We start from the raw sequence: 27,831 nt of genomic DNA on the forward strand, positions 1-27,831 counted from the left end.
TTCACCCCAATCTACCTCCCTACCTTATCCCTGTCACCCTGCATTTCCCTTAGCCAATCCACCTAAACTTGCACATCTTTGGACTGTAGGAGTGAAACCGAAGCACCTGGAGGAGACCCACGCAGATATTGAGAGAACGTGCAAACTCCACACAACCAGTCATCCGAAGGTAGACTCAAACCTGGGTCCCTGGCAGCTTGGGGCAGCAGTGCCAACCACTGAGCCGCTATACTGCCCAGCACATTCTGTGCTACTTATTCAGTGAATATATCCAGTCATCTGCTCATTTGAAGATATGTTTTATCATTTTAAGCTATGTTGTGAATTGTGCAGATCATCTTGATAAAAGACTTGTGCCAGCTTTTTCACCAGTACTGTTTGCACGTGAACCTCTGAGCAGTAATACATTCTAAGCAGAACAATCAGCTGTGCCTGCAGTAGTTTGGTTTGGATATGGCACAGTGCTATTTTAGCTAGATCAAAATACATCAACATAATTTCAATAAACGAATTTGAAGGGAATATCATCAAACTATGGTAATTTTTTAAAAAATAAGTTCTTCAAAATTCTTTTCCCATTACTGCTACACAGGATGATTAAAATAAAAACAAATTTGATCTGAAAAGTTAATTGAAATTGATATAATACTTTCTGAATGCTTCAGTTCTTTGGGAGTATCTTCCTTTTACCTGGAGAAACATTAGAATCAATTCAGTTTTCAGTCAATGTCTGTTGGCTATAATCCATAGTCTAGATTAGAGTGGTGCTGGAAAAGCACAGCAGGTCAGGCAGCTTCTGAGGAGCAGGAAAATTGACATTTCGAGCAGATGAAGGGCTTTTGCCCGAAACTTCAATTTTCCTGCTCCTCGGATGCTGCCTGGCCGGCTGTGCTTTTCCAGCACCACTCTAATCTTGACTCTGATCTCTAGCATCTGCAGTCCTCACTTTTGCCTGGCTATAATCCATAACCTGGTTACTGCTAACTCTACTCCATAGCCTGGTTACTGTTAACTGTACACCATAGCCTGGTTACTGCTAACTGCTGCTATGGGATCAGGACAAAGACATTACAGCAGCAAACTAGCTAGATATTTAGATTAATTCGTACGTTTATGTTTACAATTGTCCAGATTAGGACAATTGGGCATTCTCCAGGTACACACCAGATCTCTGCAGTTTTCACCCAATAATTGTCTCTGACCTTGCATTCAATTGAATCGAGCTGAGCACGCATATTTATTATTTGCTTATTGTAAGATCTGGATGCTTCCCCCTTTCTATTTGACTATTTGGTTTTGTGTTTCTGCATTTATTAATTCTGGTTTTTGATTCTTAGATGGTTGTTTTCTTTTTAATTCGGGTTTTTGTAGCTAAGATGACACCGGAGAATGGTGACACTGTGCACTTTTCCCTGCACTGTCCTTCTGAATTTGAGCACACGTATCATTAAAACCTAATTCTAAAGGAGGACTTTGCAAGGTTGACAGGGCTGTTTCGACTGTTGTCTTTTCTGGTGCCTGGGTCAATGCCAGGTGGTCCATCCAGTTTCACTTCCTTGAGACTTTGTAGTGATTCATCAAATGCTAGACTATTTCAGAGGGCAATTCAGAGTCAATCACATTGCTGTGGGTCTGGAGTCACATGTAGGCCAGACAGCATGAAGGTGTTTTTTTTTCTTTAAATGGATTCTTAAATCCAAAGAATTGTATTTTTTTAATTGAATTCAAATTTCACTTGAATTCAAAACATTAGAATCAATTCAGTTTTCAGTCCATGTCTGTTTGCTATAATCCATAGTCAAGATTAGTGTGGTGCTGGAAAGGCACAGCAGGTCAGGCAGCATCCGAACTTCGAACCTGGGTCTGCATGACATTATCTGAGCTTCTGGATTAATAGTCTAGCCCTAAGACTATGACGTCAATGCCTCCCCCAGGTGCTCCAGTTTCCTCCCACAGTCCAAAGGTGTGCAAGTTAGGGTGGATTGGCCATGGGAAATGCAGGGTTATAGGGATCAGTTGGGGGATGGGCCTGGGTGGGATCATCGTCAGAGGGACAGTGTGAACTCAGTAGGCCAAACGCCCTGCTTCTACACAGTAGGAATTCCATGATTCTTAAATTAATCTGTAGTACGCAGGCTAGGTAGATTAGTTTTGGCAAATGCAGGGTGATGGGGATCGGGTGCGTCTGGGTGGGATGGTTTTCAGTCAGTTTGTCACAGACTCGATGGGCCCAATGGCCTTGATCAGCATCCATTGCCCCAGACCACAGTTAAGAGTCAATCATATTGCTATTGGCCTGGACTCCCATGTGGGCCAGACTAGATAAGTTCAATAAAGTCAATTTCCTTTCTGAAAGGTTTTTAGTGAACCAACTGGGGTTTGTATTTTTTGAAAACTGAAATGGCTATTGGATCACGTTTTATTCTTCAACACCTCGCAGTACTGCTCCCCATTGCTTGGATCTCTCTGTACCTTCTTATTGAAGAAAGTGAGGACTGCAGATGCTGGAGATCAGAGCTGAAAATGTGTTGCTGGAAAAGCGCAGCAGGTCAGGCAGCATCCAAGGAACAGGAGAATCGACGTTTCGACGTTCCTGAAGAAGGGCTTATGCCCGAAACGTCGATTCTCCTGTTCCTTGGATGCTGCCTGACCTGCTGCGCTTTTCCAGCAATACATTTTCACCTTCTTATTGAACTCAAGTTTCACAATGTGCCATGGTAGGATTTGAAACCCACATCTCCAGAACATTAGCCTGGGTTTACTGGATTACTCTTTCAGTGACATTACCATCAGGTATGGTACTGATGAAGGGCTCCTGCACAAAACATCGATTTTCCTGTGCTCCTCAGATGCTGCCTGACCTGCTGTGCATGTCCAGCACCACACTCTCATCTCTGATCTCCAGCATCAGCAGTCCTCACTTTCGCCTATCAGGTATGATACTTCTGTCCTAGAATCCGAGTCTACTTTCAAAATTGGAAAACATCAAATGCTGGAAATCACAGCGGGTCAGGCAGCATCCATGAAGAGAGAGCAAGCTAACATTTAGAATCTCGATGATTCTTCATCAGATGAAGAGTCATCGAGACCTGAAGTGTTAGCTTGCTCTCTCTCCGCTAATGCTGCCTGACCCGCTGTGATCCCCAGCATTTGCTGTTTCCAGTACAGATTCCAACATCTGCAGTGATTTGCTTGTAACTTTCAAAAACATTGAATCCTTGAAACAAATTAATCACTTTAGCAAATTAATAGGAACAAGCAACCTCTATTTTGGTGATTGTGTCCCTCCCTTTGTGCTTAGTTTCTGGAACTGAGGGTCATAGTTTAATAAGGCATTGCCCATTTAAGATAGAGAGAGAGGAGGTGTTTTTTTTCCTCACCAAATGCATTGAGTCTCTGAAACCCTTTTCCTGAGAAGGTGCTGCAGACAGAGCCTTTGAATAATTTTTTCAGTCAGCAAGCTGCTTCGGAAGTTTTCTCGATAAGGTTTCGGAAATATTCAATGAATGTCTTAAAAAGATTTCTTTGAGTGTCGACAAAACTTAAATAGAAACATACAAAGGCGAGGAGAAATTGACCAGGAAATGAAATCACTGAAATGAAAGTGCAGATTAACTATTTTTGATAGCAGTTTCGCTAACTGTAAATAAAAAAAATTCTTTATCTAGAGATTAAATGAGGAGACCAAGAGCTTGGCTACAGGTGTGGGCCTCAAGAAAGTGTTTTGGCAGAGAGAGAGGGATGGAGAAAGAGACAGAGACAGAGAGACGGAGGGAGGGAAAGGCATTCGACAAGGTTCCCATGGGAGACTGATTAGCAAGGTTAGATCTCATGAAATACAGGGAGAACTAGCCATTTGGATACAGAACTGGCTCAAAGGTAGAAGACAGAAGGTGGTGGTGGAGGGTTGTTTTTCAGACTGGAGGCCTGTGACCAGTGGAGTGCCACAGAATCGGTGCTGGGCCCTCTACTGTTTGTCATTTACATAAATGATTTGGATGCGAGCATAAGAGGTACAGTTAGTATGTTTGCTGATGATACCAAAATTGGAGGTGTAGTGGACAGCGAAGAGGGTTACCTCAGATTACAACAGGTTCTGGATCAGATGGGTCAATGGGCTGAGAAGTGGCAGATGGAGTTTAATTCAGATAAATGCGAGATGCTGCATTTTGGGAAAGCAAATCTTAGCAGGACTTATATACTTAAAGGTAAGGTCCTAGGGAGTGTTGCTGAACAAAGAGTGCAGGTTCATAGTTCTTGAAAGTGGAGTCACAGGTAGATAGGATAGTGAAGAAGGCGTTTGGTATTCTTTCCTTTATTGGTCAGAGTATTGAGTACAGGAGTTGGGAGGTCATGTTGCGGCTGTACGGGACATTGGTTAGGCCACTGTTGGAATATTGCATGCAATTGTGGTCTCCTTCCTATCGGAAAGATATTGTGAAACTTGAAAGGGTTCAGAAAAGATTTACAAGGATGTTGCCAGGGTTGGAGGATTTGAGCTACAGGGAGAGGCTGAACAGGCTGAGGCTGTTTTCCCTGGAGCTTCGGAGGCTGAGGGGTGACCTTATAGAGGTTTACAAAATTATAAGGGGCATGGATAGGATAAATAGGCAAAGTCTTTTCCCTGGGGTCAGGGAGTCCAGAACTAGAGGGCATAGGTTTAGGGTGAGAGGGGAAAGAAATAAAAGAGACCTAAGGGGCAACCTTTTCACGCAGAGGGTGGTACGTGTATGGAATGAGCTGCCAGAGGAAGTGGTGGAGGCTGGTACAATTGCAACATTTAAGAGGTATTTGGATGGGTATATGAATAGGAAGGGTTTGGAGGGATATGGGCCGGGTGCTGGCAGGTGGGACTAGATTGGGTTGGGATATCTGGTTGGCATGGACAGGTTGGACCGAATGGTCTGTTTCCATGCTGTACATCTCTATGACTCTATGACTCTATGAGGGAGGGAGAAAGAGACAGAGAGAGAGAGAGAGAGAGAGAGAGAGAGAGAGAAAGAAACAGATGCTACCTGACAACAGTCAGATGAAGTACAGACATGAACCAAAAACAAAAACAGAAATTGCTGGAAAAGCTTAGCAGGTCTGGCTACATCTGTGGAGAGAAAACAGAGTTAACATTTCAGTCTAATGACCCTCAGAACATTTCTGAGGAAGGGTCATTAAACCCAAAATGTTTACTGGACATTACCCTGATTTCTCTCCACAGAGGCTGGCAGACCTACTGAGCTTTTCCGGCAATTTCTGTTTTTGTCTTATAATTTACAGCATCCGCAGTTCTTTCAGTTTTTGTTGTGAATAAAATATGTAACTTTCATAAAGAAATCCTCATTTATCCTGTCCTCGTGGTAGGAGTATCTTGTGCACAGATTATCTACATATCACCAGAGACTGTCAAAGGATCATAACAAATAGGAACAGGAGTAGTCCATTTGACCCTTTGAGTCGGCTCCACCACTCAATAGGGTCATGACTGGTCTGACATCCCTCGTGTACACTTTCTTGGCTTTTCCCCAGAACCCTTGATTTCCCGACTGATCGAGAATTGATCTCAGCTTCAAATATACACAAGGACTCTGGCCCCACACCTCTCTGTGGCAAGAAATTTCAAAAGCTCACAACCCTCCGAGAGAGAAAATTCCTCCTCATCTCAGTTTAAATTGGTGCCCGTTTATTCTGAGACCATGCCCTCTGGTTCTAGACTCTCCCATGAGGGGAAACAACCTTTCAGCATTGACCCTATCAAGCCTCTTAAGAATCCTGTTTGTTTCAATGAGATCACCTCTCGTTCTTCTAAATGCCAGTGAATAAAGTCCTAACCAGTTTAGCCTTTGCTCATAAGACAATCCCTCCATGTCAGGGATCATCCCAGTGAACCTTCTCTGTACTGCCTCCAATGAAATGATATCTGTCCTTTAGTAAGGGGTCCAAAACTGCTCACAGTGCTCCAGATGTGGGCTCACCAGCACCTTGTCCAGTCGCAGTAAGCCTTCCCTGTTCTTGTGCTCCAACCACATTAGAGTCAGAGGGTCATTGAGATGTACAGCACAGAAACAGATGCTTTGCTCCAACCCGTCCATGCCCAGATATCCTAACCTAATCTAGTCCCATTTGCCAGCATTTGGCATATATCCCTCTAAACCCTTCCTATTCATACAGCCATCCAGGTGTCTTTTAAATAAACAATTGCTGAAAGTACTTTGGATCACCTTGAGGATGTCAAAACTCTTAACCAAATGTTACAGTTACAAGTGGAATATTGTCCTTCATTGCAAGAAGGATGGAGTTTAAAAACAAGGGAGTTATGCAGCAGCTGTATAGAGCACTGGTGAGGCCACACTTTGTGTTCTGTTTTGGTCTCCTTACTTGAGAAAGGATGTACTGGCACTAGAGGTAGCGCACTAGAGGCGGTTCACCAGGTTGATTCCAGAGTTCATCGGGTTGGCTTATGAGGAGAGATTGAGTCTACTGGGACTATACTCATTGGAATTGAGAAGAATGAGGGGGGATCTTATAGAAACATAAAAAAAATTATGAAGGGAATAGATAAGATAGAAGCAGGGAGGTTGTTTCAACTGGTGGGTGAAAGTAGAACTAGGGGGTATTGCCTCAAAATAAGGGGGAGCAGATTTCGGACTGAGATGAGGATGAACCTCTTCACCCAAAGGGTTGTGAATCTGTGGAATTCCCTGCCCAATGAAGCATTGAATGTTTTTAAGACAAAGATAGGTTTTTGAACAGTAAAGGAATTAAGGGTTATGGTGAATACGTGGGTAAGTGGAGCTGAGTCCAGAAAAGAACAGCCATGACCTTATTGAATGGGGAGCAGGCTCAAGGGGTCAGATGACCTACCTTTGTTCATTATTTCTTACATTATTATGTAATTCTGTCTTTCAGAACATTATTAATTTCACATTACAGTATTAGCTATTCAGACATAGGAGTCCTGATTTATGAAAGTCCAACTCATGAATGCTCATACTTACGAACGCAATCCCATATAGGGGTGTAATTTTAAACATCTGACATATGAATTTTGCCTGTACTAACAAACGGCTATTTTATGTTGTCTTGCATTCCATTCCGACTTGCGTACAAATCGACTTGCGAACAGAATCATGAACGAATCATGTTCACAACTCGGTTTGGGCAATCAAGGCATAGAGCACAAGATCAAGGAAGTCACTGGTCTGGCTTAGCTAAAGTCATGCATCCAGGGATGGGCACTACAGTTTATGATGAATGAAAGGCATTGAAGTAAGTGCAGAAATGGCTTACAAGAACGGTCCCGGTGATGAGGCGTTTTGCTTATTAAACAAGCTGGGATTTTACTCCTGAGCAGAAGTGTTCAAAATCATGAGTGGTCTGCATGGAGTAGATAGGGAGAAAATGATTCCACTTGTGGAAGGATTGAGAATGGGAGTTAACAGATTTATAGCAATTAGTTAAACAATAACTGAGAGAAGAAAAAGCGTTTTCACACAGCCAGTCATGGGTCACAAAGTTCAGTGGAAGCAGGTTCAATTCAGACACTCAAGAGAGAATTAGACGGTTACAGTCAGTTCTGTAATGTGATGGTTGTGTTCTTGTGCAACCCCGTGTTATAGAAAAATCGCGCTTTAGAAACAGTGTATAAACTGTTCGCGATGTAATTGCGTTACAGCCAGCACAGGTTTTAAAAGTTCACAGTTTCAAAACTGCGTCCCCAGTTCGTCAATCATATTACAGCAAATTTGCGCTGACGAAACGCGTGTTATAGCAGAACGACCTGTATTTGGTTTTATTCCTTCGGGGATGTGGACATCACTGGCTTCACTCTTTTCTTAAATCTTTACGTTTTCGTTTCAGTGATTTAATTTCTTGGTCAAATTCTCCTTCTCTTTGTGGGGTTCTTGAGTAAATTTTGTTCCATGGGGAAATGCCACCGATAGAATTGGGAAGGCCAGCACAATGACAACAGGCCAAATGGTCTGTGCCATGATCTCGATTTGAAATGTTAGCTTCCTCTCTCTTCATGGATGCTGTCTGACCCGCTGCGACCTCCAGTATTTATTGTTTCTGCGCCATGATGACCACTGAGGAAGAGTCAAAGTCAGAAGTCACACGACACTAGGTTATAGTCCAACTGGTTTACCTGGTATCACACAGTGGCTCATTGGTTAGCACAGCTGCCTCACAGCACCAGGGACCTGGGTTCAACTGTGTGTGTGTGTGTGTGGAGTTTGCACATTCTCCCTCTATCTGTGCGGGTTTTCTCTCACAGTCCAAAGATGTGCAGGTTAGCGTGAACTGGCCATGCTAAGTTACCCATAGTATTCAGGGGGAATGTGTCTGGTAGGATACCCTTTGGTGGGTTTGTGCTGGGCCAAATGGTTTGTTTCCACACTGCAGGGATTCTCCAACGAGCTTCCTCAGGTGAACCTGGCAGTGGTCCAAAATCTTGTGATTTCAAAGAAGCCTGTTGGACTATAACCCGGTGTCGTGTGACTTCTGACCTTGCCCACCCCAGTCCCACACCGGCACCTCCACTCCATTAAATTCCTTTGTCAGCTCTTCTTGCTTCTCGCTTCCTCGGTGTGGAGGTGCCCGTGTTGGACTGGGATGGACAAAGTCAGAACTCACACGACACCAGGTTATAATCCAACAGGTTTATTTGAAATGACACCAGCTTTCGGAGCACTGCCAGGTACACCTGACAAAGGAGCAATGCTCCGAAAGCTGGTGTGTTTTCAAATAAAACCTGTTGGACTATAACCCGGTGCCATGCGATTTCAAATAAATTCAAGTGGGAGAGGCTGGGGGAGAAGGGAAATGCAGAGGGCCTGGGGTGGGGAAGGGGAGATCCAGTCACTGAGGGAGTGATGGGGCCCATTTCCAGCCTCTAGTGGCCAAAGGGCCAGCCCTCAACAGCATGGCGGCTGGGCGGAGCCATGCCCTTAAGGGGAGGGGTTCCGAGCGTCATGACGTTTGGTCAGTCCCCGCCCTCTTAAAGTGCGGGTGGCGCGTGCGCTGGATACAATGTGACGGCGGGCGCTGAGGTACGTCACTGTGTGGGGAATGTAACAATTCGGTATTGTATCCAATCATGTATCCAAATGGCCAGGTAAAGGTCAAAGGTGGCGGCTAGGAACGTCTGGCTCAGGAGAGAGAGAGAGACGGCTCCCTCAGGGAGGTTGCCTTCCTTCTTCCCTTCCTGTCGGCCTGGCCTGTGCCCTCCTGGCCCAGGTCCTTGTCCATCCCTGTTATCTTCAGCAGGTATTCAGCGCTGAGGGGAAGGCAGGGAAAGATTTAAGTGGCCCTGAGCTATGTGGAGGAACGTTCAGGATCACAGCACCGGATTTCTTTCCGACTTTCCCATGCCCCTCCCCAACTCTCCTCATTTTGAATCTGCCTCCCTGACTTTAAAAGTTTTGACCCTATATTTACTAATGTAGCTCTGTGCCAGACAAATGGCCACGTAAAGGGCAGCGAGGGGGAGTCTGTGAGAGGCTCTCTCAGAGACTGAGGTCCACATCCATCAAAGTTTTACTTGCACATCCATTAATATCATTTATTGCATCCATTGCTCCCGATGCGGTCTCCTCTACATTGGGGAGACTGGGCGCCTCCTAGCAGAGCGCTTTAGGGAACATCTCCGAGACACCCGCACCAACCAACCACACTGCCCCGTGGCCCAACGTTTCAACTCCCCCTCCCACTCTGCCGAGGACCTGGAGGTCCTGGGCCTCCTTCACTGCCGCTCCCTCACCACCAGACGCCTGGAGGAAGAACACCTCATCTTCCGCCTCAGAACACTTCAACCCCAGGGCATCAATGTGGACTTCAACAGCTTCTTCATTTCCCCTTCCCCCACCTCATCCTAGTTTCAAACTTCCAGCTCCGCACTGTCCCCTTGACTTGTCCGGACTTGTCCGACCTGCCTAGCTCCTTTTCCACCTATCCACTCCACCCTCTCCTCCCTGACCTATCGCCTTCATCTCCTCCCCCACTCACCTATTGTACTCTATGCTACTTTCTCCCCACCCCCACCCCCCTCTAGCTTATCTCTCCACGCTTCAGGCTCTCTGCCTTTATTCCTGATGAAGGGCTTTTGCCCGAAACGTCGATTTTGCTGCTCGTTGGATGCTGCCTGAACTGCTGTGCTCTTCCAGCACCACTAATCCAGAATCTCTCACAGACCTGCCTAGACACTCATGCCACCCAGCTCTCTCGCCCCTGCACCCCCCCCCCCCCACCGAGCCAGGAATGCTGAGCTTTGTTATGATTATTTTCAGGAGGTATCTACCAGTGAGGGGTGGATGAAAAACCTTAAGGTGCTCTGATCTAGTTCTGAAAAAGGAGCTGACTTGTTAAGTTATAAACAACAAAAATTGCTGGAGAAACTCAAAAGAGGTGGCAGCATCTATGGAGAGAGAGCAGAGCTGACCACCTCTCCTAATGTAGCTCTGTCATATTTTGTTCCTGCGAGTGGCCTTGAGCTGTCATATTGGTAGTAAATGGGCTACATAAATAATTTTTCATTTTTATGAAGGATTGGTGATTTATATATCTTGACTTTCACTTTTAATTCACTTATCAATAATTTGTATTTGAAAAGGGACTAAGGAGCAATTGATTTTCAAAAGGTAGTTTTTTTTCCCTTAACATTTGTCATTATTGAAAAGTTGTTGGTATTTGTTTGACCCAGCCTCGAGACACGAGCTGTTGAGTGAGTTTGGTTATGACACACAAAGAAAGTGTGCAACTTGATGTAAAGTTGCAACCATTGTCTGTCTCACATTTTGGGGATGTTAAATATCCTTTGTGTGCATTTAAGCTGTTAGAAATATGTTCTCCTTAAAGAAAATCACCAAATAACTGCACTGAGTAATCAGTGTTTTAACAAATAATCATCTCTGGTATTGTGCAAAATAATTTGTAAATTGCTAGTTTCATTCTGACTGCTGTCATTATATTTGTTGCAGGATTTCCCCTCTACTGTAGGTAGCGATTCGTGCAACGAACTCAGATGCTCAAAATAATTTGCCATGCATTTGCTGTTATAATCTTCACTGTCATTGCCAAACCCCATCCTGTTCTCACCCAATGTGCGTACATCAATCTGGATTCACTTGGGAGTACCAGGAATGGGCTCCTCCTCCTCCAAATAAGGAAGTCACTGAGGCCAAATATTGCAGCCCTATCCCCACATGGTTGACACCAGCTGTCTCTGCGGTGCAGAGTCCGGAAATCACAGCTAGAACTTTCCACAGCTGTGTAGCTCAGAGCTTCTGTAGGTGCGTTTTCTAACGGCCAAAATCCGCCTACTTCATGTCAAAAAAAAATCTCGTGTCCTGCAACTGAAATCGTAAAAGTTAGGAACCCAGAAAGGGGCCATTCAGCCTGTGCAGTCAACAGCTCTTCGTCCAGTCATATTCCCCTTTCCAGTTCCTGCTTTGTAGCCTGGTAGATTCCAGCAATTCCAGGTATGTACCCAATTATTTACATGTTACAGGGGTTTAGGTCTGCAGTAGCCTTATGGGCAGTGAGCTTCAGGCACTGTCTGGGTGATACAGCGTCCCTTCGAATCCCAGTGTGAACCTCCTATCATTTACCCTCACTCCCTCTGGTTATCAACACAGAGAAGCCATTACGGTGGACCAGGCAGGAACCAATGACATGGCAGAACATCATTCTTGCTTCTAGTTGAGAGAGTTTGAAGAATTAGGGCCCATATCTAACGGTAGGACATTTAAAAAGTAATCATAGAATCCCTATGGTGTGAAAGGAGGCCATGCTGACCCTAACCCACCTACCCCATCCCTGTAACCCTGCTTTTCCCACGGGGAGTCCATCTAACGGGCACCTCTTTGGACTGTGGGAGGAAATCGGAGCACCCGAAGGCACAGGAACAATGCGCAGATTCCACACACGGTTGCCTGGGGGTGGAATCGAACCTGGGTCTCTGGTGCTGTGAGGCAGCGGTGCTGACTACTGAGCCACCGTGTATCATTCCAGATTGTTTCCCTAGTCACCAATGACTATGGATGGGATCAAGGAGGGTGGAGAGAATAAACGCCCAGTCCAAAGAGTGGTGTAAGGACAGTGGGGTTACTGTAAATGGGGTACTGACACCAGTACCTTGTAGGGAGGGAGTGCAGAAAACAGCGCTGCTCTATTGGAGTGGCATTCCAGTGATGTTAGAGATTATTGATTGATTCTTGTCACGTACCGAGATATAGTGAAAAGTGTTTTGCGTGTTGGACAGGCAGATTATACCATACAAAGTGCACCAGGGGAGCAGAATAGAGTGCAGAATACAGTGTTACAGCTGCAGAGAGATCAGAATAACCTTTGAGAGATCAGTTCTAAAGTCTGATAACTGAGGAGGAATTGTTCTTGAATCTGTTTGTTCGTGTATTCAAACTTTTGTATCTTCTGCCTGATGGAGGAGGGTGGATGAGAGTAATACCAGGGTGAGAGGGGTTTTTGATGTTGGTAGCTTTCCCGAGGTAGCGGGAAGTGTACAGAGTCAGTGGATGGAAGGCTGGTTTGTGTGATAGACTGGGCTGTGTTCGCAACTCTGCGTGTTGTCTTGCAATCCTCCGAAGGACAATTGCTGTGATGCATCTGGATAGGATGCTTTCTATGGTGCATCTATGAAAATTGGTAATAGTGAATTTCTGTATCCTCCTGAGAAAGTAGAGATGTTGTTGAGCTTTCCTTATTACACAAATCTCGGGAGAGTGGTAGATTGTGAGAAGAACAGTGTGGTTCTCCAAAAGTCTCTGAAGTTGGTGGAATGGGCAGGTAAGATTGCATGCAGCGAAGTGTGAGGTGATGCACTTTGCCAGGAAGAACACTGAAATACGTCAGAAAATTTACCTCATTGAATATTTTTAAGGCAAAGATGGAGTAAAGGAATTAAGGGTTACGGTGAGAGGGCAGGTGGAAGCCATGAACAGATCAGCCATGATATTATTGAATGGTGGAGCAAGCTCGAGGGGCCAGACAGACTACTCCTGCTCCTGCTCCTGGTTCTTACACCCTTAAATCAGGAGTACAATTCTGAAGGCGGTGCAGGTCCTATGTGTGCAGATTATTGAAGGTGGCAAGGCAGGTGGAAGCAACATGTAATAAAGCATATAGTGTTCTTGGCTTTATTAACAGGGGCATAGGATACCAGCACAAAGAGGTGACGTTGAGCTTGGTTGTCGAGTCATGACTGTTCTCCTGGAATGAAGAATATTTAACAGGTTTTTAAAATCGTCAGTGGACTGGACCGAGGAGATCGGGAGAAGCTGTTCACAGTTAGAAAAACGGGCATAGATTTAAAGTAATGTGCAAGGTAAGCGAGAGTAGTGTGTGATAAAGCTTTCTCACCCAGCAAGTAATTAGTGTGTGGAATGCACCGCCTGGAAATGTAGCGGAGGTAGTTTCGATTAAGGCACTCAAGGGGTATTAGATGGTTATTTGAATGGAAATGGTGTGCAGGGATATAGGGAAGAGACTAGCATTAGATAATAGATTCTGTGCAGTTGCGACAGGCCTGGGTGGCACGGTGGCTCAGTGGTTAGCACTGCTGCCTCACAGCGCCAGGGTCCCAGGTTCAATTCCTGCCTCAGGTGACCAACTGTGTGGAGTTTGCACATTCTCCCCGTGTCTGCGTGGGTTTCCTCTGGGTGCTCTGGTTTCCTCCCACAGTCCAAAAATGTGCAGGTCAGGTGAATTGGCCATACTAAATTGCCCGTAGTGTTAGGTGAAAGGGTTGGTTGTGCTTTGGCGGGTCGGTGTGAACTTGTTGGGCCGAAGGGCCTGTTTCCACACTGATAAGTAATCTAATTTAATCTAATCTAAATGGCCACCTTCTACAAATTCTGTGACATAAATATTGAGAGATTTAGATTTAAACGCCATTACTGAGACATAGTTTCAAGGTGACACAAGATGGAAAATTAATCTTCTAGGGTATACAGTATTCCAAAAAAGCTGGACGAAATGACATAGGAAGAGGGCTGGCCGTGAGAATAAAGCATGGCAGAAGGACGTGAGGAAGGATCTCTGCTCGGAGGTCAGGAACTGGGTAATGGGTGGAGAGATCTCTGGTCAGAAAACGCTGGTGGGAGTGTTTAATAGGCCCCCTCCCATCGGACAGAGAACAGGAAATTATTGAATTGTTCCAATCTGACTGAAGGTGGCAGAATGATACATCTTTTAGTAGGACAGACACTTTAGATATGTGTGCCACGCTGGTTTGTTTTAACTAGCTAAAACTATGCAATTTACTGACTCAAAAGCAAGAGTAAAACGGTTGTTCAACCAGTTTAAAACAAGAGTTTGCATTTGTATAATGTCTTGGAAGATCACCAGTTTCTTCCCTGGAGCAAAATCAGACAAAAGAAAAATTTCAGAGACCCCGAATGTGGGATGCAGACCAGGTGCCCAAACGATTGATTCAGTGAAGTAGACCTTAAGCAGGCTTTTAAAGGTGGACAGTGTGTGTGATGGAGAGGAAGGGCAAGTTTAGGATGGGAATTCCAGGCCTCACGGCCTACACTGTTGAAGGCTTTATTGAGCTGAAAATGTGGTGCTGGAAAAGCGCAGCAGGTCAAGCAGCATCCAAGGAGCAAGAGAATCGACGTTTCGGGCATCCCTTCAGTTCAACTTGTCTGCACCAACCAGACATCCCAATCTGACCTAGTCCCATTTGCCAGCACTTGGCCCATATCCCTCTAAACCCTTCCTATACATGCTTTTTAAATGCTGTTGTTGTATCAGCTTCCACCACTTCCTCTGGCAGCTCATTCCATACATACACCACCCTCTGTGTGAAAAAGTTGCTCTTTGGGTCCCTTTTATATCTTTCCCCTCTCAGCCTTAACCTATGTCCTCTAGTTTTAGACTTCCCTACCCTGGGAAAAAGACCTTCGCTCTTCATCCAATCCATGCCCGTCTTGATTTTATAAATCTCTATAAGGTCACCCTTCAGCATCAACATTGCTCAACACAATCCAACGTCTCACCTATGACCTCTTCTTGAACATCTTAGCTGCCTTTCTCGCTATCTTAAAAAAATATATTTCTGCTGCGTCTTTCACAGTGCAGAAAAGGCTCTTTGTTCCATCGCATTTGTATTATCAAAAATATATCACTACCCACAATAGGCCCACTTGCACGAACTAGGCCCATAGTTTTGTCTGCTGTCACTTTTATTCTAGTCCTCTTTATAAGTTTTTTTTTTAAATTGTTCGTAGGATGTGGGCATTGGTGTGTGGACCAGTTTTTACTGCCCGACCCTAATTGGCTTGTTGGACCAATTCCGGGGAAAGTTCAGCATCAGCCACGTCACTATGGGTCACGGCGGGTAAGGAGAGATTTCTTTCACTGAAGGGCATTAGTGAACAAAGTGGAATTTTACAGCAACAACAGAGATCACCATTAGGTCATCCTGTAATTCCAGATTTTGTTTTATTGACTTCAGTTTTCGCTATGTGCCAGTCCAACCCATGTCCCTGCAACATTATCCTGGAGTTCTGCAATACTAATCCAATGATATTATCGTAGCACCATTACCATGTCCCTACGTTTATGTACAAAGTTAAGTTTCCATATTCCTACCAAGCCTTAGACCAGTCTCTCATTATAGAGAGACAGCTGTTGGTGGTTTAAACTGAGGATCACTTCCTCAGATGAGGTGGGAGTTTGAGAAGTTGTGTATTACATGGTAATACTTGGTGCAGGAATTGAACCTACACTTTTAGTATCGCTCTGTATCACAAACCAGCCATCCAGCCAACTGAGCTACCCAAACTCATGTACAAGTGACGCGTAGAGAGACAATGGGGGGAATGGGATGGTGTGTGGTTAATGGCAGGGAGGATTAAACAAAGTCCATCAATACAAACTGTCCAGTCTTGTCATTTTTCAGGGCGTTTTCCTGGTTGGAAAAGGTGTGGGAAGGTTTCTCACTGATTACTAAATCATTTGCCTTTTTGTAATTTTCTCTGAATTTTGTTTAGAACATTAATATCTTTTTCTTTCCCCCCCCCCCCCCCCTCCAAATTTGCCATTCCAAGAAAACTATATCTAACTCTTCCTTGAAAACATTCAATGTTTTGGCCTTAACCACTTTCTGTGGCAGAGACTTGCTCAGCCAGCCCCCTCACTGGATGAAGATATTTCTCCTCATCTCAATCCTACATGGCTTACCCAGTATTGTTAGTCTCTGACCCTTGGTTCTGGTGGACTCTGTGGTCATTGGGAATCAAGAAACCGCATAATCTCCTTTTCCGGTCAGAGCGCTCTCAGCATCTTGATTGGAGTGAACCCCCCTCAATTGTTTGTTACTGGAAGGTTCATTGGGGTGGGGAGGCTGTTCGATGGATATAACTGGGTTATCAGCCAGTAGTCGCAAAGGGCTCAAGGTAACATTATGAAAAGGTTTGAATTTTTGAGATGAGTCTGAAATCACCCTGTGCCATTACACGAGCTGAACACTGTTTAAAGAATCATAGAATCCCTAGTTGGCAGCAGGCCACTTGGCCCATTGAGTCCACACTGACCATCCAAAGAGCATCCTGCCCTATCCCTGCATATCCCATGGCTCATCCACTTAACCTGCACATCCCTCTTTACTATGTGACAATTTCCCATGGTGAATCCACCTGACCTACACATCTTTTTAAGTGTGGGGGGAAACTGGAGCACCCAGAGGACACCCACGCAGACACAAGGAGAATGTGCAAACTCCACACAGACAGTCACACTAGGCTGGAGTCGAACCCGGGTCCCTGGCGCTGTGAGGCAGCAGTGCTAACCACTGTGCCACCAAAAAGTGACAGTGCTGGAGATCGGCACTTGGCAGAATTCATACATTCAATGGGATGACCCTAATGGATTTCTAATCCATAGCCTTAATCACGACTACATCCTTCACTGTGTTATCATTTCTTTTGCAGGTGTAGCATCTAAGGATTTGTACCGAGACCATCTCGCAGCGATGTGTGGGCGTACTGCATGCTCGCTGGCAGCTGAGCAGATCAGACGTGCGTGTGCCTATCGAGATGGGAGAGGGAGGAGGAGGGACCCAGACTGGAGAGATGGGGACCGCAATAAGTACAAGCCTTCGTTCAACAAAAGCCCACATTCCCACTGCCCGGTGCTGGTGTCCAGAAAGCACTTCCACAAAGTAATTCCCCTCGTTGGTTTATCTTGCTCCTGTTTATGCATCTTATGGTTCAGATAACTTTGCTTTTCAATGTCATGGTGTAGAGGAAAAGTCACTTTAATTCAGAAGCCCAAACTGGGGACATGTGTTCAAATCTCACCAAGACAGCTAAATTAAATAGATAAATCTGGAGCTTGCAGAGTTAGAGTCTAGGGTGTGGGGCTGGAAAAGCACAGCAGGTCAGGCAGCATCTGAGGGGCAGGAGAATCGAAGTTTCGGGCATTATTCTTAATGAAGGGCTTATGCCCGAAACGTCGATTCTCCTGCTCCTCAGATGCTGCCTGGCCTGCTGTGCTTTTCCAGCGCCACACTCTCGACTCTGATCTCCAGCATCTGCAGTCCTCCCTTTCTCCTAGTATGCAGAGCTAGTCTCAGCAGTGAAACTACCTTAGATTTTAAAATACTGAGAGGGGTAGATACAGGTGAAATGTTTAAGCACGGCCAATCCAGCTAACCTGCAAATTTTTGGACTGTGGGAGGAAACTGTGCACTCAGAGGAAACCCAATGAAACTGTTCCGTTGGTGGAGAAGTCTAAAACCAGGGGGTGCAATTTAAAATAAGGGGAATGATGCTTCGGCCCTGAGATGAGGAGAATTTTATTGTCTTTACTGAGAAGGTTGTGAATCTTGGAGTTCTCTACGACTGTGGGCCAAAGAAGCTGGGTCTTTTGAGTATGTTAAAGATCGGTGGCTCAGTGGTTAGCGCTGCTGCCTCGCAGTACCAGGGACTTTGGTTCAATTCCAGCCTCAGGCTACTGTCTGTGTGGCGTTTGTACATTCTCCCCATGTCTGCGTGGGTTTCCTTTGGGTGCTCTGGTTTCCTCCCATGGTCTGACCAGATATCCTAAATTAATCTATTCCCATTTGCCAACATTTGGCCCATATCCCTCAACCCTTCCTATTCATACACCTATCCAGATGCCTTTTAAATGATGTAATTGTACTAGCCTCCACTACTGATTTTTGCGCATTTAGATTTCAAACTTGCGGCTGCTTTTTTTTCCTGTCAAGTGGTTTAATATTAACTGGGTCAGCCTTTCAGGGAACCATGATCGGCTATGTGTCAAGAGATCGCATGATTAGATTAGATTACTTAGTGTGGAAACAGGCCCTTCGGCCCAACAAGTCCACATTGACCCGCTGAAGTGCAACCCACCCAGACCCATTCCCCTACATTTACCCCTTCAACTCACACTACGGGCAATTTAGCATGGCCAATTCACCTAACCTGCACATTTTTAGACAGTGGGAGGAAACCGGAGCACCCGGAGGAAACCCACGTAGACACGGGGAGAATGTGCAAACTCCACACAGTCGCCTGAGGTGGGAATTGAACCCGGATCTCTGGGTCTGTGATGCAGCAGTACTAACCACTGTGCCACCGTGCTGCCCACATGACTTCAAAAACACCTGGAATGTTAATGGAAGTTTGTTTATATCAAGGGGCGGTTTAAGAAAGGAGAGAGAAAACATAAAGCTATGAGCTCAAGCACTGTAAAGGATGTAGAGTCTAGATTAAAGTGGTGCTGGAAAAGTGCATCAGGTCAGGCAGTATCCAAGGAGCAGAGTACAGGATGAGCAGCCTTTTAAAAAATGATTCGGCTTGAATGCTTTCAGGTGTTGTTTAAATGTGACCTGACTGGGGTCAGAAGCAAGTATGGTCTCTCCAACAAAATGAGATTGTTCAGAGCAGTGAAGGGAATAAGTTACCTCAGTGAAAGAGTCTAACTTGTGAAATGTCCAGACCAGAGGTGTTTGGTTATTTCGCTGCAGAGAAAGTCTAAGCTCTTGGCTGTGTATCTGTTAACGACAATGGGCTTCTCAGATCAGGAACTAAAAAAAAATTAAGTCAAGCCTGTAGATTGGACAAGGAAGAAAATAATCTATGGATTTTGTTAACTGTAAAGTGATAGTGTTGGGGAGTAAATGGGATTTTGCTTTAGCTGTGTGCTCTTGAAATTTTCAGATAGTTTGATTCATTTTTTTTAACAACATTTTTTGTGATAAAGTTCTGTTTTGTTGTAAAAGCCAGTTCTGCAGCCTTATGTGCTTATGTTACAGTGAAGGACTGTTAGATTAAATTATGAAGAAAAGAGTCATTCAAGGCCTTGGAAAACAAACAGAGAAAAAGTGCTGAAGAAACTCACTGTTTCTGCCCCACTGATGCTGCTGAGCTTCCCCAGCATTCTCTGTGTTGGATTCAGATATTCTGCAGTTGCAGTTTCTTGGTTTAATGATAAGCTGGATTTCATGCTGGGATCTGACTTGTCCAATAGTAACATTGGCTGGGAGCATTTTGTCAGGTAGAAAGTTGTGAAAGCTCATGTTGAGGACGATTCAGTCAGCCAGGGTTGATCTAGGCAGAAGAATCAATTCGGTTCTGTTTGGTGTGACTTTGATGTTTAAGGAAAAAAAGAGACTGTTCCCGTCATTATCAGAGCAGTGAATATAGGAATTGAGGCGTCATGTGACAACTGTACAAGATATTGGTGAGGCCACTTTTGGAATACTGTGTACAACTGTGTTTGCTATAGAAAAGCTATTGCTAAATTAGAAAGAGTGCAGAAAAGCTTACAAATATGTCACGGGGTCTGGAGGGTTTGAGTTATAAGGAAAGGCTGGGAACCTTTGCCCTGGAGCATCAGTGATTTATAAAATCATGGGGGTCATAAATAAGATGGATAGCCAAGGTCTTTTCCTTAGGGTAGGGGAGTCTAAAACTCGAGGGTAAAGCTTTAAGGTGAGAGGGGAAGGACTTAAAAGGGACCTAAAGAGGTATGTTTTTCACACAGAGGGTGATGTGTGCATGGAATGAGCTGCCAGAGGAAGTGCAGGTACAATGACAACAAGGCATTTGGATGGGTATATGAATAGGAAAGGTTTCGAACGATACATGCGAAACACAGGCAAATGGGGCTAGATCACCTATTACGGAGTGAATACAATTAACACAACCACAGAAAGCAACATACTGCAGATACTGGAAGTCCGAAATAAATGCAGAAGAAATCAAAAATACTCAGCAGCTTTGGCAGCAGTACATCCCTGCTCTTGTATTCTAGCCCTGTCAAAGTGAATGCTAACATTGCATTTGCCTTCATAGCTGCCAGCTGAACTTGTGTGTTAACCTGAAAAAGATCTTGAGTTAGGGCAACCAAATCTCTGTGTAGGAAATCTGCTGCCCTTCTCTGGTCTGGTCTATATGATTAGGTTAGATTCCCTACAGTGTGGAAACAGGCCCTTTGGCCCAACCAGTCAACACTGACCCTTTGAAGAGTGACCCACCCAGACCCATTTCCCTCTGACTAATGCACCTAACACTATGGGCAATTCATCTGGCCTGCACATCTTTGATTAGTGGGAGGAAACCCACACAGACACGGGGAGAATTTGCAAACTCCACATAGTCGCCTGAGGCTGGAATTGAACCTGGGAACTTGGTGCTGTGAGGCTGCAGTGCTAACTACTGAGCCACATGAGTCCAGAGTCATGGCAATGTGCTTTGCTCTTAACTGCCCTCTGGGCAACGAGGGATGGACAATAAATGGTGGCCTAGCCAGCATCACCCACGTCTCGTTAATTAATTTTAAAAAATGCTGGGAATCTGGAATCACAAATGGAACAGATTTCCTTTCCCACAGGATGTAGGTGAAACCAGATGGGGTTTCTTTAACTGAAAATGTGTTGCTGGAAAAGCGCAGCAGGTCAGGCAGCATCCAGGGAACAGGAGAATCGACGTTTCGGGCATAAGCCCTTCTTCAGGAATGAGGAAAGTTTGTCCAGCAGGCTAAGCTAAAAGGTAGGGAGGAGGGACTTGGGGGAGGGGTGTCGGAAATGTGATAGGTGGAAAGAGGTCAAGGTGAGGGTGATAGGTCAGACTGGGGTGGGGGCGGAGAGGTCATGAAGAAGATTGCAGGTTAGGAAGGCGGTGCTGAATTCGATGGATTTGACTGAGACAAGGTGGGGGGAGGGGAAATGAGGAAACTGGTGAAATCCGAGTTCATCCCTTGTGGTTGGAGGGTTCCTAGGCGGAAGATGACTAGGCCTGTACAAGTGCAGGCTGCACTGCAGCATGTATCCCATTTAAATTGCATGTTTGGAGTGTGGCTGCCGGGACACCACAGCTGAATGTAATCACTGTGTTCACGTTTTGGCTAGTTTCCAACAGGAATTGCCGTGGGACAGGGACTGAGCACAAGGTCGAGGGAGGGAATGGCCATATCTATATTTGATTTGGAGGTGCAGGTGTTGGACTGGGGTGTACAAAGTTTTAAAAAAAAATCACAACACCAGGTTATAGTCCAACAGGTTTATTCAGAAGCACTATCCTCCGGAGCGCTGCTCCTTCATCAGGTGGTTGTGGAGTATATCTATATTTATTTTTGGTGTTGGTTGACTGATTGGTCTTTCTGTTTGTGTTGACAGGATGCAGACAGTACTGAGCAGCTCCTAGCGGCCATGCGGTGGGGTCTTATTCCCTCCTGGTTCAGAGAGAGCGATCCTTCCAAAATGCTGTACAACACCAGTAACTGCCGCAGTGACGGGATGCTGCACAAGAACTCGTACAAGGTTCGATCTTCACGAAGCACTCTGATTACATCCCCCTACCACTACCAAAGCATTCTACCCCGATCTTCCCTGAAACGTGGATGCCATTGGGCTGTACCGACATTTATTACCCGACCCTAAATACTCTGGAAGTAAAACGGCTTACTTCACCATTTTGTGCATATAAGAGTCAACCATGTTACTAGCACAGAAGGAGATCATTCAGTCCGTCATACCTGCTCTGGTACTTCAATCGAGCATCATCACCATTGCTAATTTCCTGCTTTTTGCGCATTCCTTTGCACACCATTTCCATCCAACTAATAAAGCCCTTGAACGCTTCAATCGAACATGCCCTCCACCGCATTCACAGGAAGTGCATTCCAGAACCCTAACTACTCACTGTGAGAAAGATTATTCTCACATCACCATTGTTTCTTTTGTAGGTCACTATAACCCTGTGCCCTCTTATTCTCGATCCTTTGACGAGTGGCAGCAGTCACCTATAGATCGGTATCCTCTCTAATTTTCTTCCCGGGTGTGTGGGTCTCCGAGGATTGTGTCTGGTAGTAACGTTGGGAACCACATGTTGATTCTGTGATCAATACGCAGACCATCAGGGCGGCTGCACATGCTAACAGCCGTCCAGCTTCAAGAGGATGTTAGTGAAGGCCCTGTCAGTAACTTTCCTTAATTGGTGCTGTAGTGGAGGGTGAAGAAGGTGATCTAAGACTGCAATGAGATCTTCATCAATTGGGTCAATGGGCTGAGGAGTGGCAGATGGAGTTTACTTTGGATAAATGTGAGGTATTGTATTTTGGTGAAACAAACAATGATAGGAATTGTACAATTAATGCTGCAGCCCTGGGTAGTGTTGTAGAACAGAGAGACCGACAGGTTCACATATAAAGTTAAAAATCACACAACAGGTTGATTTGGAAGCACACTAGCTTCATCAGGTGGTGGTTCAGGTGCATAATTCTTTGAAATTTGCGTCACATGTAGACAGGGTGGTTAAGAAGACGTTTAGCACACTTGCACCCATTGCTCAGACCTTTTGGATATAGGAGTCAGGACGTCATGCTGAGATTGTACAGAACGTTTGGTGAGGCCTCTTCTGTGCGCAGTTCTGGTTATCCTGTTATAGGAAGGATATTATTAAGCTGCAGAGTCTTCAGAAAACATTCACGATGGTGCTGGGAATGGAGGGCTTGAGCTATTAAATAGACTGGAAATACTGGTCCCTTTTTCACTGGAGCGTAGAAGTTTGACGGGTGACCTTGTCGAGGTTTATAAAATCGTGGGCACAGATTGAAGGTGAATGTTAAGGCTCTCCCTGGAGTGGAGAGGTCAAAACTAGCTGCCATATTTTATGGTGAGAGGAGAAAAACTTAAGAGGAACATGAGGGGTAACGTTTTTTACACAGAGGGTGATTTGGATGTGGAAAGAACATCCAGAGGATGTGGTAGATGCAGCTACAGTTACAATGTTCAAAAGAAATTTGAATACATTCATGAATAGGAAAGACTTGGATGGAAATAGGCCAAGTGAGATTGTGGTCGGCGTGGACTGGTTGGGCCGAAGGGTCTGTTTCCGTGCTGTATGACTCTGACTATTAGTTAACCAGTTGAGTTTTTACATCAGTCAATTCACGTTTTAATGGTCTCCATTAGCTTACAATTCCGGACGTATTAATTGAATCCTAAATTCTGCCAGCTTCCCAGATGTGCTTTGGGAAGGACATGTGCCATCATGTGACTTCAGATCCACAGCAATGTGGTTGACTCTTCACTGCAGTCCGGACAATTAGGAATGAGCAATATATACCCTTTGAAATAAGTGCTGACTCAGCCAGTGATGACCATAATCCCATAAATGAATAAAAAATAATTAGCTTGTGCCCCTAGATGACTAGTCCCGTGACACAGCCCTCTAAATCAACATCATGGTGTCATACCACTTTTACACTTGCACATGGTAGAGGAACAGGATATTTAGGGGAGGTTGGTGCTAATACTGCACACATCATCTCACCGACCCCTCCCTTGTGTTTATCCAGCCTGCCTGAGATAGATCTATGCTGTTCTCCTTGATTGTCCCTCATGGTATTGAGCTCCACATCCTTATCAGCCAGTAAAGTACGGTGCATAGTGATCATCCTTCCATTCAAGCAGGAGTTTTCAAGAAGGTCACAGATATAGAAGGCAGTGGAGCTGATGGTATTATTGCTGGACCGTTTGTCCAGAAACCCACGTAATGTTCTGGGGAGCTGGGTTCAAATCCTGCCACGGCAAGTGATGGAATTTGAATTCTATAACAATCTGGAATTAAGCTTCTAATGATGACCATAAAACCATTGGCAATTGTCTGAAAAATCCATCTGGTTTAGGAAACTGCCATCCTTACCTGGTCTGGCCTACATGGGACACCAGACCAACAGCAATGTAGTTGACTCTGAATTGGGCAATTAGGGATGGGCAGTAAACGCTGGCCTAGCCTGTGACACCCTCATCCCATGAGTGAATATTAGAAAAAAGTTCTTAGATTCAAAGGATATGGAATGGAATTGCTGAGTTGGCTAATCAGCTATGATCCTATTGAATGGCGCAGCAGGCTTGAAGGGCTGAATGGCCGCCTCCTATTTTCTGTGTTTCTCCACCCCACTATTATTCAGTAATTGTCTAAGGTCTGATATCCCCCTCTCTGGAATTTTCGGGAGTTGGTAAAGTTGGCCTTGGATACCATCTCCTCAGTCCGCACCAATCAGGGTTTGGCAAGTCTAACTGTCAGTTAATATTTCAGAGATCTTAACACCAACAAACATGGTTTTGTGAAAGGAAATCAAATTTGATAAATCTGTCAAATTCTGGGGATGTGGATTTGAATCCTGGCAGATTCTAATTCAATATTATTAGATTACTTTAGATTACTTACAGTGTGGAAACAGGCTCTTCGGCCCAACAAGTCCACAGAGAGCCACACTGAAGTGCGACCCACCCATACCCCTACATTTACCCCTTCACCTAACACTACGGGCAATTTAGCATGGCCAATTCACCTAACCTGCGCGTTTTTGGATTGTGGGAGGAAACTGGAGCACCCGGAGGAAACCCACGCAGACACAGGGAGAATGTGCAAACTCCACACAGAGTCGCCTGAGGCTGGAATTGAACCCGGGTCTCTGGCGCTGTGAGGCAGCAGTGCTAACCATTGTGCCACTGTGCCGCCCATATTTGGTTTGATTTATTATTGTCACATGTACTGCAATACAGTGAAAAGTATTGTTTTACGTGTTAACCAGACAAATCATACCTTGCATAAGTACATCAGGGTAATGGAACAGAAGGCAGAATATAGTGTTACAGCTACAGAGAAGGTGCAGACAAAGATCAACTCTAATGTATGTGAGGTCTGTTTGTAAATCTGAATGCAGAAGAGAAGGAGCTGATCTTAGGAGATGTGGGCGTTGCTGATGAGGTCAGCATTTATTATACATCCCTGGCTGTCTAGAAGAGAGTTTAGAATCAATCCCATTGCTGTCAGTATGGAGTCACATGGAGGCCAGAACAGTTAAGGGTTTCCTCTCCTAACGTTATGGATAGGACCAATGGTTTTGTCGACAATTGGCAATGGTTACATGGTCACCGTTGGCCTAGTTTCTTAGATTTTATTGAACACAAATTTCACCATCTGCCCTCGTGGGAATCAAACCCAATTCCACAGAATATTAACCTGAGGCTCTGGAATACTCAACCAGGTGGAGATAGATTCATGTGAAGCATCGAAAGAGAGAAGATAGATGGTTCTCTGAAAAGGAGGAATGCATGGGGTTGAGGGTAGAAGTGAGGAGGCTAGCACTGAGGGAATCGCTCATTCGGAGTGCCAGTGTACACATGATTGGCTGAAGGGCCTCCTTCTGCACCATCACAATTCCAAGAGTTGAGCATTTCAGGCACATCTTAAGGGGAGGCAACAGCCCAGTGGTATTCACACTAGACTATCAATCCAGAGCTGAGGAGTGTGGTGCTGGAAATCAGAGTCTAGATTAATGGTGCTGGAAAAGCACAGCCAGTCAGGCAGCATCTGAGGAGCATAGAGTCATGGAGATATACAGCACAGAAACAGACCCTTGGGTCCAACTCACCCATGCCGACCAGATATCCCAACCCAATCTAGTTCCACCTGCCACCACCTTGCCCATATCCCTCCAAACCCTTCTTATTCATATACCCATCCAAATGCCTTTTAAATGCTGTAATTGTACCAGCCTCCTCCACTTCCTCTGGCAGCTCATTCCATACAAGTGCCATCCTCTGCGTGAAAACTAGGCCCCGAGGTCTCTTTTAGATCTTTCCCATCTCACCCTAAACCTATGCCCTCTAGTTCTGGACTCCCCCACTCCAGGGAAATTTATCTACTTATCCTATCCATGCCCATCATGATTTTATAAGGTCACCCCTCAGCCTCCAATGCTCCAGGGAAAACAGCCCCAGCCTATTCAACCTCTCCCTATAGCTCAAATCCTCCAACCCTGGCAACATCCTTATAAATCTTTTCTGAACCTTTTCAAGTTTCACAACATCTTTCCGATAGGAAGGAGACCAGAATTGCACACAATATTCCAAAAGTGGCCCAACTAATGTCCTGTACAGCTGCAACATAACCTCCCAACTCCTGTACTCAATACTCTGACCAATAAAGGAAAGCATACCAAACACCATCTTCACTATCCTATCTACCTGTGATTCCACTTTCAAGGAGCTATGAACCTGCACTCCAAGGTCTCTTTGTTCAGCAACACTCCCTCGGACCTTACCATTAAGTGAAAAAGTCCTGCTAAGATTTACTTTCCCAAAATGCAGCACCTCACATTTATCTGAATTAAATTGGCCCATCTGATCAAGATCCCGTTGTAATCTGAGGTAACCCTCTTCGCTGTCCACTACCCATCCAATTTTGGTGTCATCAGCAAACTTACTAACTATATCTCTTGTGCTCATATTCAAATCATTTATATAAATGGCGAAAAGTAGTGGATCCAAATGGCTAGTTCTCCCTGTATTCCATGAGATCGAACCTTGCTAATCAGTCTCCCATGGGGAACCTTGTTGAATGCCTTACTGAAGTCCATATAGATCACTCTGCCCTCATCAATCCTTTGTTTCTTCAAAAAACTCAATTAAGTTTGTCAGACATGATTTCCCACACACAAAGCCATGTTGACTATCCCTAATCAGTCCTTGCCTTTCCAAATACATGTACGTCCTGTCCATCTTTTATGCATTTCAAGACATCCAGCACTTCCTCCTCTGTTTTATGGACATTTTTCAAGATGTCACCATCTATTTCCCTACATTCTATATCCTCCATGTCCTTTTTCACAGTAAACACTGATGCAAAATTCTCATTTAGCATCTCTGCATCTCCCCATCTCCTGCGGCTTCATACAAAGGCTGCCTTGCTGATCTTTGAGAGGCTGTATTCACTCCTTAGATACCCTTTTGTCCTTGATGTATTTGTAAAACCCTTTGAATTCTCCTTAACTCTATTTGCTAAAGCTATCTCATGTCCCTTTTTTGCCCTCCTGATTTCCCTCTTAAGTATACTCCTACTGCCTTTATACTCTTCTAAGGATTCACTCGATCTATCCTGTCTATACCTGACACATGCTTCCTTCTTTTTCTTAACCAAACTCTCAATTTCTTTAGTCATCCAGCATTCCCTACAGCTACCAGCCTTTCCTTTCACCCTAACAGGAATATACTTTCTCTGGACTCTCGTTATCTCCTTTCTGAAGGCTTCCCATTTTCCAGCCGTCCCTTTATCTGCCCCCAATCAGCTTTTTAATGTTCTTCCTGGAAAAGCACAGCAGGTCAGGCAGCATCCGAGGAGCAGGAAAAATCAATGTTTCAGGCAAAAGCCCTTCCTACTTCCATCCTTTGGAAAGTTCTTGCCTAATACCGTCAAAATTGGCCTTTCTCCGATTTAGAACTTAAACTTTTAGATCTGGTCTATCCTTTTCCATCACTATTTTGGATAGAATTATGGTTGCCGGCCTCAGTGCTCCCCCACT

General features: G+C 44.9%; 1 protein-coding gene across 5 annotated transcripts in view; it reads left to right on the plus strand.

Moving 5' to 3' along the window:
• The first annotated feature begins 9,014 nt into the window (after positions 1–9,014).
• The window catches only part of hmces (5-hydroxymethylcytosine binding, ES cell specific), a 33,318-nt gene continuing 14,501 nt past the window's right edge, over positions 9,015–27,831 (plus strand). Inside the window, exons 1-3 of one of the 5 annotated variants that reach the window (XM_043707615.2) lie at positions 9,015–9,041; positions 16,941–17,170; positions 21,635–21,778. In XM_043707615.2, coding sequence (XP_043563550.1) covers positions 16,982–17,170; positions 21,635–21,778 — 333 coding nt within the window. In that variant the 5' untranslated portion in view covers positions 9,015–9,041; positions 16,941–16,981. Of the gene's footprint in view, positions 9,042–9,138; positions 9,259–10,993; positions 11,469–13,182; positions 13,331–15,236; positions 15,347–16,940; positions 17,171–21,634; positions 21,779–27,831 lie in introns of those variants that run through there. The other 4 variants (XM_043707619.2, XM_043707616.2, XM_043707618.2 and 1 more) reach the window with 4 other exon arrangements.

The sequence above is a fragment of the Chiloscyllium plagiosum genome, unplaced genomic scaffold, assembly GCF_037043375.1.
Source record: "Chiloscyllium plagiosum isolate Xiang-an unplaced genomic scaffold, Cpla_swu_hap1 HiC_scaffold_14, whole genome shotgun sequence".
In the NCBI taxonomy this organism is placed as follows: Eukaryota; Metazoa; Chordata; class Chondrichthyes; order Orectolobiformes; family Hemiscylliidae; genus Chiloscyllium; species Chiloscyllium plagiosum.